Raw genomic sequence first — 21,232 nt, 5'->3', positions numbered from 1 at the left:
TTAAGCATACATTAAGCATCTGTACAATAGGTGCTGATACAGTCTGTTTCTCTGTGACTTTAATGACCTCATGTGAACTAAATAAGAAAACCAACCGTGACATCGATTGGTATTTTCTAGGAGTGTTGACCCGGGTTTAAATCAAAAGGTGTTTTGTAAACAAGCGAATTGCACATAACTGTTTGAGGTCATTTCCGCTCAGTCGACATCCGCAGCGCTTGCCATGAATGCGATCTTCGCGAATGTCTGCAAAATTGACTTTTAAAGCACATTGCAACGCGCTTTTGATTGAATCTCTGCCCTAGTTACTTACCGGCTTATCAGGTAACCTAATGCAACTGCATTTAGCCCTGTTACACGTGGGGTAAATCAACTGAGAAATGTATCGTCAGCAGAACGAAGAAGACGCAGAAGAAATACAAAAAAGAAGACATAGTATACCTTGACAGCATGTACATTCAATTTATTCTCTTACCTCATCGGGGGGAAAAACATATTACATACAGTATATACATTGAGTGAGTGAATAAAGTAATCCTACACTCAATGTATTAAAAGTGCTATTAACACATATTACGACAAAGTAAAAAAACAAACACACAAACGCATATAGTGTGTGACTATTTAGACGTTAACATCAAACTAACATTGTGGTGGTAGGAACATTACCAATGTGTAGTGTAGTGCCGGACAGAAAACCTCCTGTGTGTATTCCTCAACTTTATTAAAACAAGATGGCTGACATAAACAACAGGAGAAGGACATGTAACGTGGAAAACAGCAAATGACGAATGTCACAGAACAGCCTGGAAATACTTTCTCTCCTTACCATAGTGATTTAAATACTCCAAACTAACTGGCACCGATTCCTCCCTTTACAGTTTTACACCGTTAATTAACATCGTAACAAATAGATAACGAGAACCTTTCGTAGAAGGGCACTTTCTTTGTTAATCCAACCAACGTTGAGGTTAAATTGATTCACATGTGTGTTAAGTAGAACTAAACAAACAGCTAATGGTGTGATCTAAATACATGATATTCATGGTTATAATTTTATACTGTGCCTTGGATGTTTTTGGGGATTCCATATAAACATGTCTACCGCTATGAAAATAAATAATCAAACTTTGACAAAATATTTAATGGGATAAACAGTTTTGGACAAATATGCTCATCTGAGTACCTCAATAAACAGATTGTCTTTTCTTGTGAACATTGACTTTGTGTTCTTGGAAACTGTGAATTGGTGGAAACTGTATAATTTCTCAGATAATGACAAGACTTAAAAAATGTAATACAAATGGACAAGACTATTTTCCGAATGTCTTGCTCCAGAGATGTACGGTAATCATCGCTAACAATGACAGACACAGAGACAGAGGCCTGTGTCTGGTACAGTAGTGTCACACTGCAGTCGGCATGCATCACAAGGCACTTCATTCTGTGGCTGGAGGACAAGGTGCAAGGTCTGGAACACACCAGTAGTCAGAACAGCTCTGGGGGCTCCACACAGAAGGCATCAAACCGCTTGTTAACAATATATACAGTGGCAAGAAAAAGTATGTGAACGCTTTGGAATTACCTGGATCTCTGCATAAATTGGTCATCACATTTGATCTGATCTTCATCTAAGTCACAACAATAGACAAACATAGTGTGCTTAAATTAATAACACACAAATAATTGTATTTTTCTTGTCTATATTGAATACATCATTTAAACATTCACAGTGTAGGTTAGACAAATGTATGTGAAACACTCATCTAATGACTTCTCCAAAAGCTAATTAGAGTCAGGAGTCAGCTAACCTGGAGTCCAATCAATGAGACAAGATTGGAGATGTTGGTTAGAGATGCTTTGCCCTATAAAAAACACACACAAATTTTGAGTTTGCTATTCACAAGAATCATTGCCTGAACCATTCCTCGAACAAAAGTGATCTCAGAAGACCTTAGTTTAAGAATTGTTAGACTTGCATAAAGCTGGAAATGGTTATGAAAGTATCTCTTAAAGCCTTGTTGTTCATCAGTCCACGGTAAGACCAAGTGTCTATAAATGGAGAAAGTTCAGCACTGTTGCTACTCTCCCTAGGAGTGGCCGTTCTGCAAAGATGACTGTAAGAGCACAGTACAGAATGCTCAATGAGGTTAAGAAGAATCCTAGAGTGTCAGCTAAAGAATTACAGAAATCTCTGGAACATGCTAACATCTCTGTTGACAAGTGTACGATACGTAAAACACTAAACAAGAATGGTGGTCATGAGAGGACACCACAGAAGAAAACCACTGCTGTCCAAAAAAAACATTGCTGGACATTGCTGTCTGAAGTTTGCAAAAGTGCACCTGGATGTTCCACAGCGCTACTGGCAAAATATTCTGTGGACAGATTAAACTAAAGTTGAGTTGCTTGGAAGGAACACACAACACTATCTGTGGAGAAAAAAAGGCATAGGACACCAACATCAAAACCTCATCCCAACTGTAAAGTATGGTGGAGGGAACATCATGGTTTGGGGCTGCTTTGCTGCCTCAGGGCCTGGACAGCTTCCTATCATCGACGAAAAATTGAATTTGGATGTTTATCAAGACATTTTACAGGAGAATGTTAGGCTATCTGTCCGCCAATTGAAGCTCAACAGAAGTTTGGTGATGTAACAGGACAACGACCTGAAACACAGAAGTAAATCAACAGCATAATCGCTTCAACAGAAGAAAATTCGCCTTCTAGAGTCCTGACCTCAACCCGATTGAGATGTTGTGGCATGACCTCAAGAGAGCAGTTCACACTAGACATCCCAAGAATATTGCTGAACTGAAACAGTTTTGTAAAGGGGAATGGTCCAAAATTCCTCTTGACTGTTGGTTGAGATTATTGCTGCCAAAGGAGGGTCAAATAGTAAGTAATCCACAATTCCTCCTGACCGTTGTGCAGGTCTGATCCGCAACTACAGAAAATGTTTGGTTGAGGTTATTGCTTCAAAAAGGAAGGTCAAATAGTTATTAAATCCAAGGGTTCACATACTTTTTCCACCCTTCACTGTGAATGTTTACACGGTGTGTTCAATAAAGACATGAAATTGTATAATTGTTGGTGTATTATTAGTTTAAGAAGAATATGTATTGTTGTGACCTAGATGAAGATCAAATCAAATCTTATCACCAATTTATGCAGAAATCCAGGTATTTCCAAAGGGTTCACATACTTTTTCTTGACACTGTATTTTAAATGTAATTTAACAAGGCAAGTCATTTAAGAACAAATTCTTATTTTACAATGACGGCCTACACCAGACAACGCTTGGCCAATTGTGCGCTGCCCTATGGAACTCCCAATCACAGCCGGTTGTGATACAGTCTGGATTCGAACCAGGGTGTCTGTAGTGATGTCTGAAGCATGGAGATGCAGTGCCTTAGACCTCTGCGCCACTCGGGAGCCCACAAAGGTCAGAGTTAGAAAGTCTAAGCCTACGGTCCTGTTTCTCAGACTTTGCTAATATTTTAATCGTATGTATTTGTTCATGCCTTTTGAAGTTGGGATGATTCTACACATACTATATGTACAGACCTGTACTCTTGGACAAGCAGAGCATTTTCAAATGAAAGGACGTGGTGCTTGTTGCAGGTGAACAGACTGAAACAGCCACAAACATTACAGAAAGGTAGAACAGATCTCCCTAATGAACGGGACCCAGCAGGTGTCCCCCAATAATCCTTTCATAAGTATATATATATATATACATACCTGTCTACAATTAACACTATCATCATAATGTATTAACATAAAATGATATATCATACATGTTCCTTTACATTTTTCTACAGGCTTTCTAAAGTTTTGGAATGTCCAGTTTTGTTCTGAAGGTACTTGTCATTGGAGCGTCACCTGGCTGCAGTTTGAGCCGTAGCCACTGGAGGGGGATAGTGCCTCTTCCTGGCGCTGTGAGGACTGCTCTTCTTCTGTCTTTCCAGAGACAAAGCTGGGGAAGGTCTGTGCTCGGGTCATCAGGGTCATCGTCAGGCTAGTACCTGGAAACAACAGAAGGCCCGTGGTGAGGAAGAGGACAGTCTCTCTGGCTACACTACATCCCAATGTCCATACTAGTACATACCACAGGAGGTTGGCGGCACCTTAATTGGGGAGGACGGGCTCGTGGTAATGGCTGGAGAGGAAGGGGTGGAATGGTATCAGATACATCAAACACATGGTTTCCATGGTTTCTGTGTTTGATGACATTCTATTGGTTCCTTTCCAGCCATTGCTATGAGCCGTCCTCCCCTCAACAGCCTCCTGTGGTACATACTTTACATTGTTTCATTCTGCAAACAGCTAACTCAAGTCAAAACAGAGACAGGAGATGTTTCCTTGGAGTACATAAGCTTGTCCCAAGCCTTGCTATTCAAGGAGACATGGGATGGGAGCCCGGTAAAATAAGGCAGAAGGGTAAAATGTTTATGGAACCGTCTTATCAATATGCAAGAGGACAGAATAATAAATAATATTTCAACTGGGATAAAACACACGACTACCCCATGGACAAAGGAACTCAATTACATATTTAAGGAAGCTGATCTAGAAAACGTATTTAGATACCAGATACGAGGCAATGTCAATCAAACACAACGTAACCCTTACCTACAAAGACAAAATGTGTCAACTGATATATGGCTAAAACAAAAAACACAGAACTTACAACTAGATGAAAAACAGCTATGATCCAGAACCCTATGTGACATGTCACCTAACAACAAATGTAAAGGTCCTTGTTGAGAACCGAGATACTGCCTCTGGCTATTGAAGTCGGCATGTTCAATGTCATAGATTAAGATGAGCGGCTATGTACCGTCTGTGATTTAGGGGAGATGGAGAATGAACTGCACTTTTTATCTGACTGTCCTTTATATGATGATTTAAGAGTGACCTTGTTTGAAAAAATGCAACAACAGAAACCAGAACTATTCTGGAGTACTGATGATGAAGAAAGACTTGAATGGCTATTCAGAACATAAGTATTCCTGGTTGCAATTTTTATTTCCAAAGCTTGGAAGACGAGACAGGATAGGTTGTATAACTTAAAAAGGTATTTGTTTTGGGTTTTAATCATTTTGCATTTCAGTAGGAGTGCAAATGTGTATCACAGGCGGCTGTTGGAACCTTAATTGGGGAGGATGGGCTTGTGGTAATGGCTGGAGAGGAATCTGTGGAATGGCATTAAATACATCAAATATATTTCCATGTGTTTGATGCCATTCCATTTACTCCAGTCCTGCCATTATGATGAGCCGTCTTCCCCTCAGCAACCTCCTGTGATGTGTGTGTATGTAATTACATACGTAGGTATGGTACTAGGTGCGTACGTAGGTAGGTAGATAGGTACGTGCTAGGTAGGTAGGTATGTACCACTGGAGATTGGTGGATTGGGGAGAATGGGCTCGTGGTTATGACTGGAGCGGAATGAACGGAATGGTATCAAATACATCAAACACATGTTTTCTATGGTTTCCACAGTTTCCAAGTGTTTGATGACATTCCATTTATGCCGTTCCGGCCATTATTACGAGCCGTCAGCCCCTTCAGCAGCCTACTGTGATGTACAGTTCCCAGTGTTTGAATTGTTGTACTGTACAGTCCTAAACATTTAGCATATTTCTCTGCACCACAAAACAACCTCAGTAAAAACTCCTCTCTTTCTAAATTCAAATTGTATTATCAAAATTGCTTCAGACTTCCTGTTATTGAATATCTGTGGAAACAGGGATGTAAATAGACACTGGGTGGTGTTTTTCACTAAGACTGGTCTTAATAATGGATACTGGGTGGTGTTTTTCACTGAGACTGGTCTTAATAATAGATACTGGGTGGTGTTTTTCACTGAGACTGGTCTTAATAATGGATACTGGGTGGTGTTTTTCACTAAGACTGGTTCTTAATAATGGATACTGAGTGGTGTTTTCACTGAGACTGGTCTTAATAATGGATACTGGGTGGTGTTTTTCACTAAGACTGGTCTTAATAATGGATACTGGGTGGTGTTTTTCACTAAGACTGGTCTTAATAATGGATACTGGGTGGTGTTTTCACTAAGACTGGTCTTAATAATGGATACTGGGTGGTGTTTTTCACTGAGACTGGTCTTAATAATGGATACTGGGTGGTGTTTTTCACTGAGACTGGTCTTAATAATGGATACTGGGTGGTGTTTTTCACTGAGACTGGTCTTAATAATAGATACTGGGTGGTGTTTTTCACTGAGACTGGTTCTTAATAATGGATACTGGGTGGTGTTTTCACTGAGACTGGTCTTAATAATGGATACTGGGTGGTGTTTTTCACTAAGACTGGTCTTAATAATGGATACTGGGTGGTGTTTTTCACTGAGACTGGTCTTAATAATAGACAATGGGTGGTGTTTTTCACTAAGACTGGTCTTAATAATGGATACTGGGTGGTGTTTTTCACTGAGACTGGTCTTAATAATAGATACTGGGTGGTGTTTTTCACTGAGACTGGTCTTAATAATGGCTACTGGGTGGTGTTTTTCCAATTAGACTGGTCTTAATAATGAATACTGGGTGGTGATTTTCACTGAGACTGGTTCTTAATAATGGATACTGGGTGGTGTTTTCACTGAGACTGGTCTTAATAATGGATACTGGGTGGTGCTTTTCAATGAGACTGGTCTTAATAATGGATACTGGGTGGTGTTTTTCACTGAGACTGGTCTTAATTATGGATACTGGGTGGTGTTTTTCACTAAGACTGGTTCTTAATAATGGATACTGGGTGGTGTTTTTCACTGAGACTGGTTCTTAATAATGGATACTGGGTGGTGTTTTTCACTGAGACTGGTTCTTAATAATGGATACTGGGTGGTGTTTTTCACTGAGACTGGTTCTTAATAATAGATACTGGGTGGTGTTTTTCACTGAGAGATCTTAATGACAGTCAAAATATCATGAGGTCAAGAACCCTCTAGACTATCCAATCTAATAGGCCAAAGCAATTATAGTACACCGGGATTGGTCTTATTAAACAGGGATTGGGGCAGGCAGCTCTTGAGATGAACTGAAGCTGAATTCATGAATTGCAAATCATCAGTTATGTTCTACACTGCAGGTGTTCTACACTGCAGGTGTTCTATACCTGCAGGTGTTCTACACTGCAGGTGTTCTACACTACAGGTGTTCTACACTGCAGGTGTTCTACACTGCAGGTGTTCTACACTGCAGGTGTTCTATACTGCAGGTGTTCTACACTGCAGGTGTTCTATACTGAAGGTGTTCTACACTGCAGGTGTTCTACATGGCAGGTGTTCTAGACTGCAGGTGTTCTATACTGCAGGTGTTCTACACTGCAGGTGTTCTATACTGCAGGTGTTCTACACTGCAGGTGTTCTACATGGCAGGTGTTCTACATGGCAGGTGTTCTACATGGCAGGTATTCTACACTACAGGTATTCTACACTGCAGGTGTTCTACACTACAGGTGTTCTATACTGCAGGTGTTCTACACTACAGGTGTTCTACACTGCAGGTGTTCTACATGGCAGGTGTTCTACACTGCAGGTATTCTACACTACAGGTATTCTACACTGCAGGTGTTCTATACTGCAGGTGTTCTACACTGCAGGTGTTCTACACTGCAGGTGTTCTACACTACAGGTGTTCTATACTGCAGGTGTTCTACACTGCAGGTGTTCTACCTATCTGGAGGGTGTTGGCTGGGTGGTCACTGGTCTGGTCCAGCTGTGGCTGGATCCTATCTGGAGGGAGTTGGCTGGGTGGTCACTGGTCTGTGCCACTCTCTGTGTCTGTGTGTCTGTGTGTCTGTCTGTCTGTCTGTCTGTGTGTCTGTGTGTATGCCTGTGTGTGTCTGTCTGTCTGTCTGCCTACCAGTGACTCTTCCACATAAAACATGGGCGTGGAAGAAGGGGCAGAGAAAGGATGAGGACTATTTGATTACAGAGGGAGCTAAAGGGGGGTGGGTAAAGAGAGAGAGAGAAGCCAGTGTGATGTGAAGTGGATTATGTGAAGCCAATCACAGCAGTGGGTTTCATACAGAACAGGTGGAGTGAGTCACACACACACAAGTCAAATTATCCACTTCAAAATGTTCCCAGTACAGATCCTCCACTGTTCACTCCTATCATCACTTTTGAAAATCACTGAGACCGCAACAGGGGAAAGAGGGACAATTCTCTTTTTTCTCCTTATTAGATTTGTGAAACAGCCGGAGTGCAGCCAACCACAACCCTCTTCTGTCTCTGCCAAGAGAATCCCTTTCTCTACCCACCACAATGTAGGCTGGAAAATGACAGTCCGGCTCACAGTGAGAAAATACAACAGAGCTGATCATCTGCTGGACCATAAACAGCAGGGTTTGAGTGACTGAGGGCGTTGGTGGGTTGGTGTGACTGAGGGCGTGGGTGGGTTGGTGTGACTGAGGGCGTGGGTGGGTTGGTGTGACTGAGGGCGTGGGTGGGTTGGTGTGACTGAGGGCGTGGGTGGGTTGGTGTGACTGAGGGCGTGGGTGGGTTTGAGTGACTGAGAGTGTGGGTGGGTTTGAGTGACTTAGAGTGTGGGTGGGTTGGTGTGACTGAGGGCGTGGGTGGGTTGGTGTGACTGAGGGCGTGGGTGGGTTGGTGTGACTGAGGGCGTGGGTGGGTTTGTGTGACTGAGGGCGTGGGTGGGTTTGAGTGACTGAGAGTGTGGGTGGGTTTGAGTGACTGAGAGCGTGGGTGGGTTTGTGTGACTGAGAGCATGGGTGGGTTTGAGTGACAGAGCGTGGGTGGGTTTGTGTGACTGAGTGCATAGGTGGGTTTGTGTGACTGAGAGTGTAGGTGGGTTGGTGTGACAGAGCGTGGGTGGGTTTGTGTGACTGAGGGCGTGGGTGGGTTTGTGTGACTGAGGGCGTGGGTGGGTTTGTGTGACAGAGCGTAGGTGGGTTTGTGTGACAGAGCGTGGGTGGATTTGTGTGACTGAGAGCGTGGGTGGGTTTGTGTGACTGAGAGCGTGGGTGGGTTTGTGTGACTGAGAGCGTAGGTGGGTTTGTGTGACAGAGCGTGGGTGGGTTGGTGTGACTGAGAGCGTGGGTGGGTTTGTGTGACTGAGAGCGTGGGTGGGTTTGTGTGACTGAGAGCGTGGGTGGGTTCGTGTGACTGAGAGCGTAGGTGGGTTGGTGTGACTGAGAGCGTGGGTGGGTTTGTGTGACTGAGAGCGTAGGTGGGTTGGTGTGACTGAGAGCGTGGGTGGGTTTGTGTGACTGAGAGCGTGGGTGGATTTGTGTGACTGAGAGCGTAGGTGGGTTGGTGTGACTGAGAGCGTGGGTGGGTTTGTGTGACTGAGAGCGTAGGTGGGTTGGTGTGACTGAGAGCGTGGGTGGGTTTGTGTGACTGAGAGCGTGGGTGGATTTGTGTGACTGAGAGCGTTGGTGGGTTTGTGTGACTGAGAGCGTTGGTGGGTTTGTGTGACAGAGCGTTGGTGGGTTTGTGTGACTGAGAGCGTGGGTGGGTTTGTGTGACTGAGAGCGTGGGTGGGTTTGAGTGACTGAGAGCGTGGGTGGGTTTGTGTGACTGAGAGCGTTGGTGGGTTTGTGTGACTGAGAGCGTGGGTGGGTTTGTGTGACTGATAGCGTGGGTGGGTTTGTGTGACTGAGAGCGTGGGTGGGTTGGTGTGACTGAGAGCGTGGGTGGGTTGGTGTGACAGAGCGTGGGTGGGTTGGTGTGACTGAGAGCGTGGGTGGGTTGGTGTGACTGAGAGCGTGGGTGGGTTGGTGTGACAGAGCGTGGGTGAGTTTGTGTGACAGAGCGTGGGTGGGTTTGTGTGACTGAGGGCGTGGGTGGGTTTGTGTGACAGAGCGTGGGTGGGTTTGTCAAGATCCAAGCTCTGGACGAAGAAACCTCACACACACACACACACACACACACACACACACACACACACACACACACACACACACACACACACACACACACACACACACACACACACACACACACACACACACACACACACACACACACACACACACACCATGGACCGTAGTAAAATTCCATTTCATCACTCTGAAAGGATCAAATCAGAACACTGCTATTAGAATTGCTAATGCTGCTGCAGATAGGCGGATAACTGTTGAACACTTTGCGTTGCAGAGAGGGAGAGAGAATGAGAGTGTGTACGGGGGAGGCAGAAAAGGAGAGAAAGACAGATAGACAAAGAGATAGGAAGGGGAAGAGAGAGAGGGAGGCAAGCACCAGGGAGAGAGAAGTAGAAGGCGTTTCAGACAGTCGTTGGGGCGTTTTGAGGCGTTTCAGACAGTCGTTGGGGCGTTTTGGGACGTTTCAGACAGTCATTGGGGCATTTCAGACAGTCATTGGGGCATTTCAGACAGTCTTTGGGGCATTTCAGACAGTCGCTGGGGCATTTCAGACAGTCTTTGGGGCATTTCAGACAGTCGTTGGGGCGTTTCAGACAGTCATTGGGGCGTTTCAGACAGTCGTTGGGGCGTTTCAGACAGTCGCTGGGGCGTTTTGGGGCGTTTCAGACAGTCATTGGGGCGTTTTGGGACGTTTCAGACAGTCATTGGGGCATTTCAGACAGTCATTGGGGCATTTCAGACAGTCATTGGGGCATTTCAGACAGTAGCTGGGGCGTTTTGGGACGTTTCAGACAGTCGTTGGGACGTTTTGAGGCGTTTCAGACAGTCGTTGGGGCGTTTCAGACAGTCGTTGGGACGTTTTGAGGCGTTTCAGACAGTCGTTGGGGCGTTTTGGGACGTTTCAGACAGTCATTGGGGCATTTCAGACAGTCATTGGGGCATTTCAGACAGTCTTTGGGGCATTTCAGACAGTCGCTGGGGCGTTTCAGACAGTCGCTGGGGCATTTCAGACAGTCATTGGGGCATTTCAGACAGTCATTGGGGCATTTCAGACAGTCGCTGGGGCATTTCAGACAGTCGCTGGGTCGTTTCAGACAGTCGCTGGGGCGTTTCAGACAGTCATTGGGGCATTTCAGACAGTCATTGGGGCATTTCAGACAGTCATTGGGGCATTTCAGACAGTCGCTGGGGCGTTTTGGGACGTTTCAGACAGTCGTTGGGGCGTTTTGGGACGTTTCAGACAGTCGTTGGGACGTTTTGAGGCGTTTCAGACAGTCGTTGGGGCGTTTCAGACAGTCGTTGGGACGTTTTGAGGCGTTTCAGACAGTCGTTGGGGCGTTTTGGGACGTTTCAGACAGTCATTGGGGCATTTCAGACAGTCATTGGGGCATTTCAGACAGTCGCTGGGGCGTTTCAGACAGTCATTGGGGCATTTCAGACAGTCTTTGGGGCATTTCAGACAGTCGCTGGGGCGTTTTGGGACGTTTCAGACAGTCGTTGGGGCGTTTTGGGACGTTTCAGACAGTCGTTGGGGCGTTTTGGGACGTTTCAGACAGTCGTTGGGACGTTTTGAGGCGTTTCAGACAGTCGTTGGGGCGTTTCAGACAGTCGTTGGGACGTTTTGAGGCGTTTCAGACAGTCGTTGGGGCGTTTTGGGACGTTTCAGACAGTCGTTGGGGCATTTCAGACAGTCATTGGGGCATTTCAGACAATCTTTGGGGCCTTTCAGACAGTCATTGGGGCATTTCAGACAGTCATTGGGGCATTTCAGACAGACGCTGGGGCGTTTCAGACAGTCGCTGGGTCGTTTCAGACAGTCGCTGGGGCGATTCAGACAGTCATTGGGGCATTTCAGACAGTCTTTGGGGCATTTCAGACAGTCGTTGGGGCGTTTCAGACAGTCGCTGGGGCGTTTTGAGGCGTTTCTGACAGTCGTTGGGGCGTTTTGAGGCGTTTCAGACAGTCGTTGGGACGTTTTGGGGCGTTTCAGACAGTCGTTGGGACGTTTTCAGGCGTTTCAGACAGTCGTTGGGGCGTTTCAGACAGTCGCTGGGTCGTTTCAGACAGTCGTTGGGGCGTTTTGGGGCGTTTCAGACAGTCGTTGGGGCGTTTTGGGGCGTTTCAGACAGTCGTTGGGGCGTTTTGGGACGTTTCAGACAGTCGTTGGGGCGTTTTGGGACGTTTCAGACAGTCGTTAGGGCGTTTTGAGGCGTTTCAGACAGTTGTTGGGACGTTTTGAGGCGTTTCAGACAGTCGTTGGGGCGTTTCAGACAGTCGTTGGGGCGTTTCAGACAGTCGTTGGGACGTTTTGGGGCGTTTCAGACAGTCGTTGGGGTGTTTTGAGGCGTTTCAGACAGTCGTTGGGGCGTTTTGAGGCGTTTCAGACAGTCGTTGGGACGTTTTGAGGCGTTTCAGACAGTCGTTGGGGCGTTTCAGACAGTCGTTGGGGCGTTTCAGACAGTCTTTGGGTCGTTTCAGACAGTCGTTGGGGCGTTTTGGGGCGTTTCAGACAGTCGTTGGGGCATTTTGGGACGTTTCAGACAGTCGTTGGGGCGTTTTGGGACGTTTCAGACAGTCGTTGGGGCGTTTTGGGACGTTTCAGTCAGTTGTTGGGGCGTTTTGGGACGTTTCAGACAGTCGTTGGGGCGTTTTGGGACGTTTCAGACAGTCGTTGGGACGTTTCAGACAGTCGTTGGGGCGTTTCAGACAGTCGTTGGGGCGTTTCAGACAGTCGTTGGGGCATTTCAGACAGTCGTTGGGGCGTTTCAGACAGTCGTTGGGGCGTTTCAGACAGTCGTTGGGGCGTTTCAGACAGTCGCTGGGGCTTTTCAGACAGTCGTTGGGGCTTTTCAGACAGTCGTTGGGGCGTGTGTTTTTCTCCTGCAATTAAAACTTTAAAGTGCACATATTATTTCTATGCTACAACAATCTCTCAGTGGAAAACACAGAGCACCATTATCCTCTTGCAAAATCTGCATACTATTAAAAAGAATGCTGGAGCGTTAGTGAGGATATCAAAAGCCAGTCATTCTGTCTTATGGTTATTGCTAAGACATTTACGTAGAGAGGAACTGTATTTGCTATCTTCTTTGACTAAGGGGAAGTTGTTTTCTATATATTTACTGATTAAAGTGTCAAGTATATCAGAGAAAACAGAAATAACAAAAGGTTTAATTGAAGATGAAACATGGTTTTGAACTAAAATATATGCTTTGCACATGTCACCAAAACATGGAATATTGTGCGAAATGTACCATCTCAAAAAATTACAAATGCCAACTTTGTGTTCTTCAATTCTGAGATTATATTATATTATACGGTAGTGTCAACCTGCCACTTTTGATGTGGACACTCAAACCTGGATCTACCTGTAAAGGTGCATTAATGCCGTGTGTAGCCTGACTGTACTGAAAAGGTTCAAATAAGTGTATGGATGCTATTCATACAGTTACCCCTGCTACCTTACCTGTACCCATTTCATTTCCAAGCAGACCAAACTATTCATGAAGTCTCTAACATTTCTAATCGAAACAGAAACTTTCACACACACAAATAAAGCAACTAATTTTCTTCTGGTTTTCTGATTAACTGAATGAGAGAGGAAAAATAAATAAATAAACATATAGCGAAGCAACAGAGCTGGATGGGACGAGAACCAGTGTTCCTGTCACAATCGTCTTGAGGTGAATGAGAGGACCAAGGCGCAGCGTGATATGAATACATCTTCTTTTAATATAACGAAGACGACAACTGAAGAACACTGACAAACTAATACAAAAACGATCGTAAAGCTATACAAACTACGTGCACACATGCAACATAGACATAGACAATTACCCACAACCTGCCTAATGCCTATGGCTGCCTTAAATATGGCTCCCAATCAGAGACAACGATAGACAGCTGTCTCTGATTGAGAACCACTCAGGCAACCATAGACTTACATGAACACCTACACTGAACACAATCCCATGAACTCTACAAAACCCCCTAGATAATACAACCACCCAAGACGAGACACACACACACAAACATCCCCCATGTCACACCCTGACCTAAAATAATAAAGAAAACAAAGATAACTAAGGCCAGGGCGTGACAGTTCCTTCATTATTCCAGGGTGCTTCTGGGTATTTAAACACAACCCCACCAAGACTCAGCCAATTGAGCATGCCGATTGCCAAATCATCACGGCACAGTGACACACAGGGGGCTAGTCAAACACTTTCCACTCACACCCAAATCAGACCATATTCAGTGTTAATATAGTAACTGTACTGTTATTATACACTGAGTGTACAAAACATTAATACAGTCATAATATTGAGTTGCACCCCCCCTTCCCCCCCCTCAATTAGTCGGGGCATGGACTCTACAAGGTGTCGAAAGTGTTCTACAGGGATGCTGGCCCATGTTGACTCCAATGCTTTCCACAGTTGTGTCAAGTTGACTGGATGTCCTTTGGGTGGTGGACCATTCTTGATACACACAGGAAACTGTTGAGCATGAAAAAACCAAGACCTCGTTCCAAGGCACTTAAATATTTGCTCTTTCCCATTCCCCCTCTGAATGGCACACATACACAATCCATGTCTCAATTGTCTCAAGGCTTAAACATCCTTCTTTAACCTTTCTCCTCCCTTTCATCTAAACTGATTGAAGTGGATTTTACAGGTGACATCAAGTCTAGTCTGGTCCACAGGAGGCTAGTCTGTTCCACAGGGGGCGAGTCTGCTCCACAGGGGGCGAGTCTGGTCCACAGGGGGCTAGTCAGGTCCACAGGGGGCGAGTCCGGTCCACAGGGGATTAGTCCGGTCCACAGGGGGCTAGTCCGGTCCACAGGGGGCTAGCCCGGTCCACAGGGGGCGAGTCCGGTCCACAGGGGGCGAGTCCGGTCCACAGGGTGCGAGTCTGGTCCACAGGGTGCGAGTCTGGTCCACAGGGGGCGAGTCTGGTCCACAGGGGATTAGTCTTGTCCACAGGGGATTAGTCTTGTCCACAGGGGATTAGTCTTGTCCACAGGGGGCTAGTCTGGTCCACAGGGGGCTAGTCTGGTCCACAGGGGATTAGTCTGGTCCACAGGGTGGCTAGTCTGGTCCACAGGGGATTAGTCTGGTCCACAGGGGATTATTCTTGTCCACAGGGGGCTAGTCTGGTCCACAGGGGGCTAGTCTGGTCCACAGGGGGCTAGTCTGGTCCACAGGGGGCTAGTCTTGTCCACAGGGGGCTAGTCTGGTCCACAGGGGGCTAGTCTGGTCCACAGGGGGCTAGTCTGGTCCACAGGGGGCTAGTCTGGTCCACAGGGGGTTAGTCTGGTCCACAGGGGGCTAGTCTGGTCCACAGGGGGCTAGTCTGGTCCACAGGGGGCTAGTCTGGTCCACGGGGGGCTAGTCTGGTCCACGGGGGGCTAGTCTGGTCCACGGGGGGCTAGTCTGGTCCACGGGCGGCTAGTCTGGTCCACAGGGGGCTAGTCTGGTCCACAGGGCGGCTAGTCTGGTCCACAGGGCGGCTAGTCTGGTCCACAGGGGGCTAGTCTGGTCCACAGGGGGCTAGTCTGGTCCACAGTGCGGCTAGTCTGGTCCACAGGGGGCTAGTCTGGTCCACAGGGCGGCTACTCTGGTCCACAGGGCGGCTAGTCTGGTCCACAGGGGGCTAGTCTGGTCCACAGGGGGCTAGTCTGGTCCACAGGGGGCTAGTCTGGTCCACAGGGGGCTAGTCTGGTCCACAGGGGGCTAGTCTGCAGGGGGCTAGTCTGGTCCACAGGGGGCGAGTCTGGTCCATAGGGGGCGAGTCTGGTCCACAGGGGGCGAGTCTGGTCCACAGGGGGCGAGTCTGGTCCACAGGGGGCGAGTCTGGTCCACAGGGGGCGAGTCTGGTCCACAGGGGGCGAGTCTGGTCCACAGGGGATTAGTCTTGTCCACAGGGGGCTAGTCTGGTCCACAGGGGGCTAGTCTAGTACACAGGGGATTAGTCTGGTCCACAGGGCGGCTAGTCTGGTCCACAGGGGGCTAGTCTGGTCCACAGGGGGCGAGTCTGGTCCACATGGGATTAGTCTGGTCCACATGGGATTAGTCTGGTCCACAGGGGGCTAGTCTGGTCCACAGGGGATTAGTCTGGTCCACAGGGCGGCTAGTCTGGTCCACAGGGGGCGAGTCTGGTCCACAGGGGGCGAGTCTGGTCCACAGGGCGGCTACTCTGGTCCACAGGGGGCTAGTCTGGTCCACAGGGGGCTAGTCTGGTCCACAGGGGGCTAGTCTGGTCCACAGGGGGCTAGTCTGGTCCACAGGGGGCTAGTCTGGTCCACAGGGGGCTAGTCTGCAGGGGGCTAGTCTGGTCCACAGGGGGCGAGTCTGGTCCACAGGGGGCGAGTCTGGTCCACAGGGGGCGAGTCTGGTCCACAGGGGGCGAGTCTGGTCCACAGGGGGCGAGTCTGGTCCACAGGGGATTAGTCTTGTCCACAGGGGGCTAGTCTGGTCCACAGGGGGCTAGTCTAGTCCACAGGGGATTAGTCTGGTCCACAGGGCGGCTAGTCTGGTCCACAGGGGGCTAGTCTGGTCCACAGGGGGCGAGTCTGGTCCACAGGGGGCGAGTCTGGTCCACATGGGATTAGTCTGGTCCACAGGGGGCTAGTCTGGTCCACAGGGGATTAGTCTGGTCCACAGGGGATTAGTCTGGTCCACAGGGGGCGAGTCTGGTCCACAGGGGGCGAGTCTGGTCCACAGGGGGCGAGTCTGGTCCACAGGGGGCGAGTCTGGTCCACAGGGGGCGAGTCTGGTCCACAGGGGATTAGTCTTGTCCACAGGGGGCTAGTCTGGTCCACAGGGGGCTAGTCTAGTCCACAGGGGATTAGTCTGGTCCACAGGGCGGCTAGTCTGGTCCACAGGGGGCTAGTCTGGTCCACAGGGGGCAAGTCTGGTCCACAGGGGGCGAGTCTGGTCCACAGGGGATTAGTCTTGTCCACAGGGGGCGAGTCTGGTCCACAGGGGGCTAGTCTGGTCCACAGGGGATTAGTCTGGTCCACAGGGCGGCTAGTCTGGTCCACAGGGGATTAGTCTGGTCCACAGGGGATTAGTCTGGTCCACAGGGCGGCTAGTCTGGTCCACAGGTTCTCTCACATCCACTCACATTCAATTCAGCACATACTCAGATAAAGGAAAAATCCACCCAAAACCACACATTCCTTTAATGTACAGTGTTAAATAACACTAATAAATGAGAATAATATTTTTTTGTGAATAAATGTTTCATTTTGGCTTCATATTAAAATAAAGGTTGTTAGCAACATGGAAAATCGTTGTGGAATTTTGTTGCAACTCAGTTGACTACAAAATCCACAATGCAATGCTCTCTGTACAGGCTGGCTGGCTAGCTAGCTAGCAAACATATCTACACACAATAATATCAATGACAATAGCAGCATGTGAAGTAGCTAGCTAGTTGTGAATTCACCTAAACAAACTGCACTATCAATTTAGGAGTCTACAATCTCACTATGTTCAACCTGCAGATCGATGTGCCTCAGAGTGGAGTCTGACATTCGCAACAACAGATATACTTTTCACGAGATGGGAAACCTTGCCCATGCTACGTCAGTGGGCAACGCAGTGCATTCTGGGTGATTCTGGGACAAGCAGCACTCTCCTTCAAGGACTGAATGGGAGTCTATTGGGCGCTACCTAAATAACCGAACATTAGCACAGATTTCGTCAACAAGAACTACAAGATTACACATTTTTCTCGAGTTATGAGATAACTAACTTGCTATCTGTAATATCGTACAGCTTTGGAATTGTGACATTAGGCACGTTTCTTGACATTTACACTGACTTTGAGAAAGGACTGCGTGACAATTCGCTTAGCAACCTGCGTGACGCAGCAAGACAAAGTGAACGCGATTGGTCGACAGTCTGCTGGGTAGAGCGTTATACGTTGACCCAGGGGAATCGATAGAATATCCCTCAGAGATACACAAAAAACAATACAAAAATCTAAATGGGTGAACCTTTCCATTAATCTACAGTATTAATATGGTCATAATCAAGGGTATTAAATGGTTATCATTGGCTTGCTATATTAAATGATACTTATGGGCCCACTGAAACACAAGGGGCTGGTGTGTTCCATTTATTCCATCTCACCTCTCTCACCTCGTACCCATTACAATACGGTTATTTCACTGCTTTACCACAATATATATTTATCAACTGCAAAGTGAGACCCAGGGAATCTGGTCCAAATGCGCCTGTACTCTACCGATACATTGTGTGTTTGCTTGTATGTGTACGTATGTTTGTGTAGATATGTGTGTGTAGATATGCGTGTGTAGATATGCGTGTGTAGATATGCGTGTGTAGATATGTGTAGATATGCGTAGATATGCATGTGTAGATATGTGTAGATATGCGTGTGTAGATATGCGTGTGTAGATATGCGTGTGTAGATATGCGTAGATATGCGTGTGTAGATATGCGTGTGTAGATATGCGTAGATATGCGTGTGTAGATATGCGTGTGTAGATATGCGTAGATATGCGTGTGTAGATATGCGTGTGTAGATATGCGTGTGTAGATATGCGTGTGTAGATGTGTGTAGATATGCGTGTGTAGATATGCGTGTGTAGATATGCGTGTGTGGATATGCGTGTGTAGATATGCGTGTGTAGATATGCGTAGATATGCGTGTGTAGATATGCGTAGATATGCGTGTGTAGATATGCGTGTGTAGATATGCGTAGATATGCGTGTGTAGATATGTGTAGATATGCGTGTGTAGATATGCGTGTGTAGATATGCGTGTGTAGATATGCGTGTGTAGATATGTGTAGATATGCGTGTGTAGATATGCGTGTGTAGATATGCGTGTGTAGATACAGTGGGGAGAACAAGTATTTGATACACTGCCGATTTTGCAGGTTTTCCTACTTACAAAGCATGTAGAGGTCTGTAATTTTTATCATAGGTACACTTCAACTGTGAGAGACGGAATCTAAAACAAAAATCCAGAAAATCACATTGTATGATTTTTAAGTAATTAATTTGCATTTTATTGCAAGACATAAGTATTTGATCACCTTCCAACCAGTAAGAATTCCGGCTCTCACAGACCTGTTAGTTTTTCTTTAAGAAGCCCTCCTGTTCTCCACTCATTACCTGTATTAACTGCACCTGTTTGAACTCGTTACCTGTATAAAAGACACCTGTCCACACACTCAATCAAACAGACTCCAACCTCTCCACAATGGCCAAGACCAGAGAGCTGTGTAAGGACATCAGGGATAAAATTGTAGACCTGCACAAGGCTGGGATGGGCTACAGGACAATAGGCAAGCAGCTTGGTGAGAAGGCAACAACTGTTGGCGCAATTATTAGAAAATGGAAGAAGTTCAAGATGACTGTCAATCATCCTCGGTCTGGGGCTCCATGCAAGATCTCACCTCGTGGGGCATCAATGATCATGAGGAAGGTGAGGGATCAGCCCAGAACTACACGGCAGGACCTGGTCAATGACCTGAAGAGAGCTGGGACCACAGTCTCAAAGAAAACCATTAGTAACACACTATGCCGTCATGGATTAAAATACTGCAGCGCACGCAAGGTCCCCCTGCTCAAGCCAGGGCATGTCCAGGCCCGTCTGAAGTTTGCCAATGACCATCTGGATGATCCAGAGGAAGAATGGGAGAAGGTCATGTGGTCTGATGAGAAAAAAATTGAGCTTTTTGGTCTAAACTCCACTCGACGTGTTTGGAGGAAGAAGAAGGATGAGTACAACCCCAAGAACACCATCCCAACCGTGAAGCATGGAGGTGGAAACATCATTCTTTGGGGATGCTTTTCTGCAAAGGGGACAGGACGACTGCACCGTATTGAGGGGAGGATGGATGGGGCCATGTATCGCGAGATCTTGGCCAACAACCTCCTTCCCTCAGTAAGAGCATTGAAGATGGGTCGTGGCTGGGTCTTCCAGCATGACAACGACCCGAAACACACAGCCAGGGAAACTAAGGAGTGGCTCCGTAAGAAGCATCTCAAGGTCCTGGAGTGGCCTAGCCAGTCTCCAGACCTGAACCCAATAGAAAATCTTTGGAGGGCGCTGAAAGTCCGTATTGCCCAGCGACAGCCCCGAAACCTGAAGGATCTGGAGAAGGTCTGTATGGAGGAGTGGGACAAAATCCCTGCTGCAGTGTGTGCAAACCTGGTCAAGAACTCCAGGAAACGTATGATCTCTGTAATTGCAAACAAAGGTTTCTGTACCAAATATTAAGTTCTGCTTTTCTGATGTATCAAATACTTATGTCATGCAATAAAATGCAAATTAATTACTTAAAAATCATACAATGTGATTTTCTGGATTTTTGTTTTAGATTCCGTCTCTCACAGTTGAAGTGTACCTATGATAAATATTACAGACCTCTACATGCTTTGTAAGTAGGAAAACCTGCAAAATCGGCAGTGTATCAAATACTTGTTCTCCCCACTGTATGCATGTGTAGATATGCGTGTGTGGATATGCGTGTGTGGATATGCGTGTGTAGATATGCGTGTGTAGATATGCGTGTGTGCGCATGTGTTTTCACATAATATTTTCTGTTGAGCTGTCTAGCTGAGCTCTGCTGTGAGTACCTTGGTGGCTTGTGTGTACCTACGTAGCTTGTACTTACTTTGGTAGTTTGTACGTACCTTGGTAGTGAACTTCAGTTAGTGCTAAACACGGCTGCTAGAATCTTGACTAGAACCAAAACATTTGATCATATTACTCCAGTGCTAGCCTCTCTACACTGGTTTTCTGTTAAGGCTAGGGCTGATTTCAAGGTTTTACTGCTAACCTACAAAGCATTACATGGGCTTGCTCCTACCTATCTTTCCGATTTGGTCCTGCCGTACATACCTACACATATGCTTTGGTCACAGGACGCAGGCCTCCTAACTGTCCATAGAATTTCTAAGCAAACAGCTGGAGGCAGGGCCTTCTCCTATAGAGCTACATTTTTATGGAATGGTCTACCTATCCATGTGAGAGATGCAGACTCGGTCTCAACCTTTAAGTCTTTATTGAAGACCCATCTCTTCAGTAGGTCCTATCTTCAGTAGGTCCTATGATTGAGTGTAGTCTGGCCCAGGAGTGTAAAGGTGAACGGAAAGGCACTGGAGCAACGAACCGCCCTTGCTGTCTCTGCCTGGCCGGTTCCCCTCTCTCCACTGGGATTCTCTGCCTCAAACCCTATTACAGAAGGTGAGTCACTGGCTTACTGGTGCTCTTCCATGCCATCCCTTGGAGGGGTGTGTCACTTGAGTGGGTTGAGTCACTGACATGATCTTCCTGTCCGGGTTGGCTCCACCCCTTGGGTTCGTGCCGTGGG

The 21,232-nt window shown here is 46.9% G+C and overlaps 1 protein-coding gene across 1 annotated transcript in view; it reads right to left on the bottom strand.

Annotated features, from left to right (window-relative positions):
* Positions 1-446: 446 nt before the first annotated feature.
* Positions 447-21,232, bottom strand: part of LOC139531512 (docking protein 6-like) — a 148,317-nt gene continuing 127,531 nt past the window's right edge. Inside the window, exon 8 of the mRNA XM_071328013.1 lies at positions 447-4,028. Coding sequence (XP_071184114.1) covers positions 3,871-4,028 — 158 coding nt within the window. The 3' untranslated portion in view covers positions 447-3,870. The remainder of the gene's footprint in view (positions 4,029-21,232) is intronic.

Source organism: Salvelinus alpinus, chromosome 10, assembly GCF_045679555.1.
Source record: "Salvelinus alpinus chromosome 10, SLU_Salpinus.1, whole genome shotgun sequence".
NCBI classification, from domain to species: domain Eukaryota; kingdom Metazoa; phylum Chordata; class Actinopteri; order Salmoniformes; family Salmonidae; genus Salvelinus; species Salvelinus alpinus.
The sequence above is the reverse complement of the archived record's forward strand: the minus strand, read 5'-3'. Positions and strand labels throughout refer to the sequence as shown.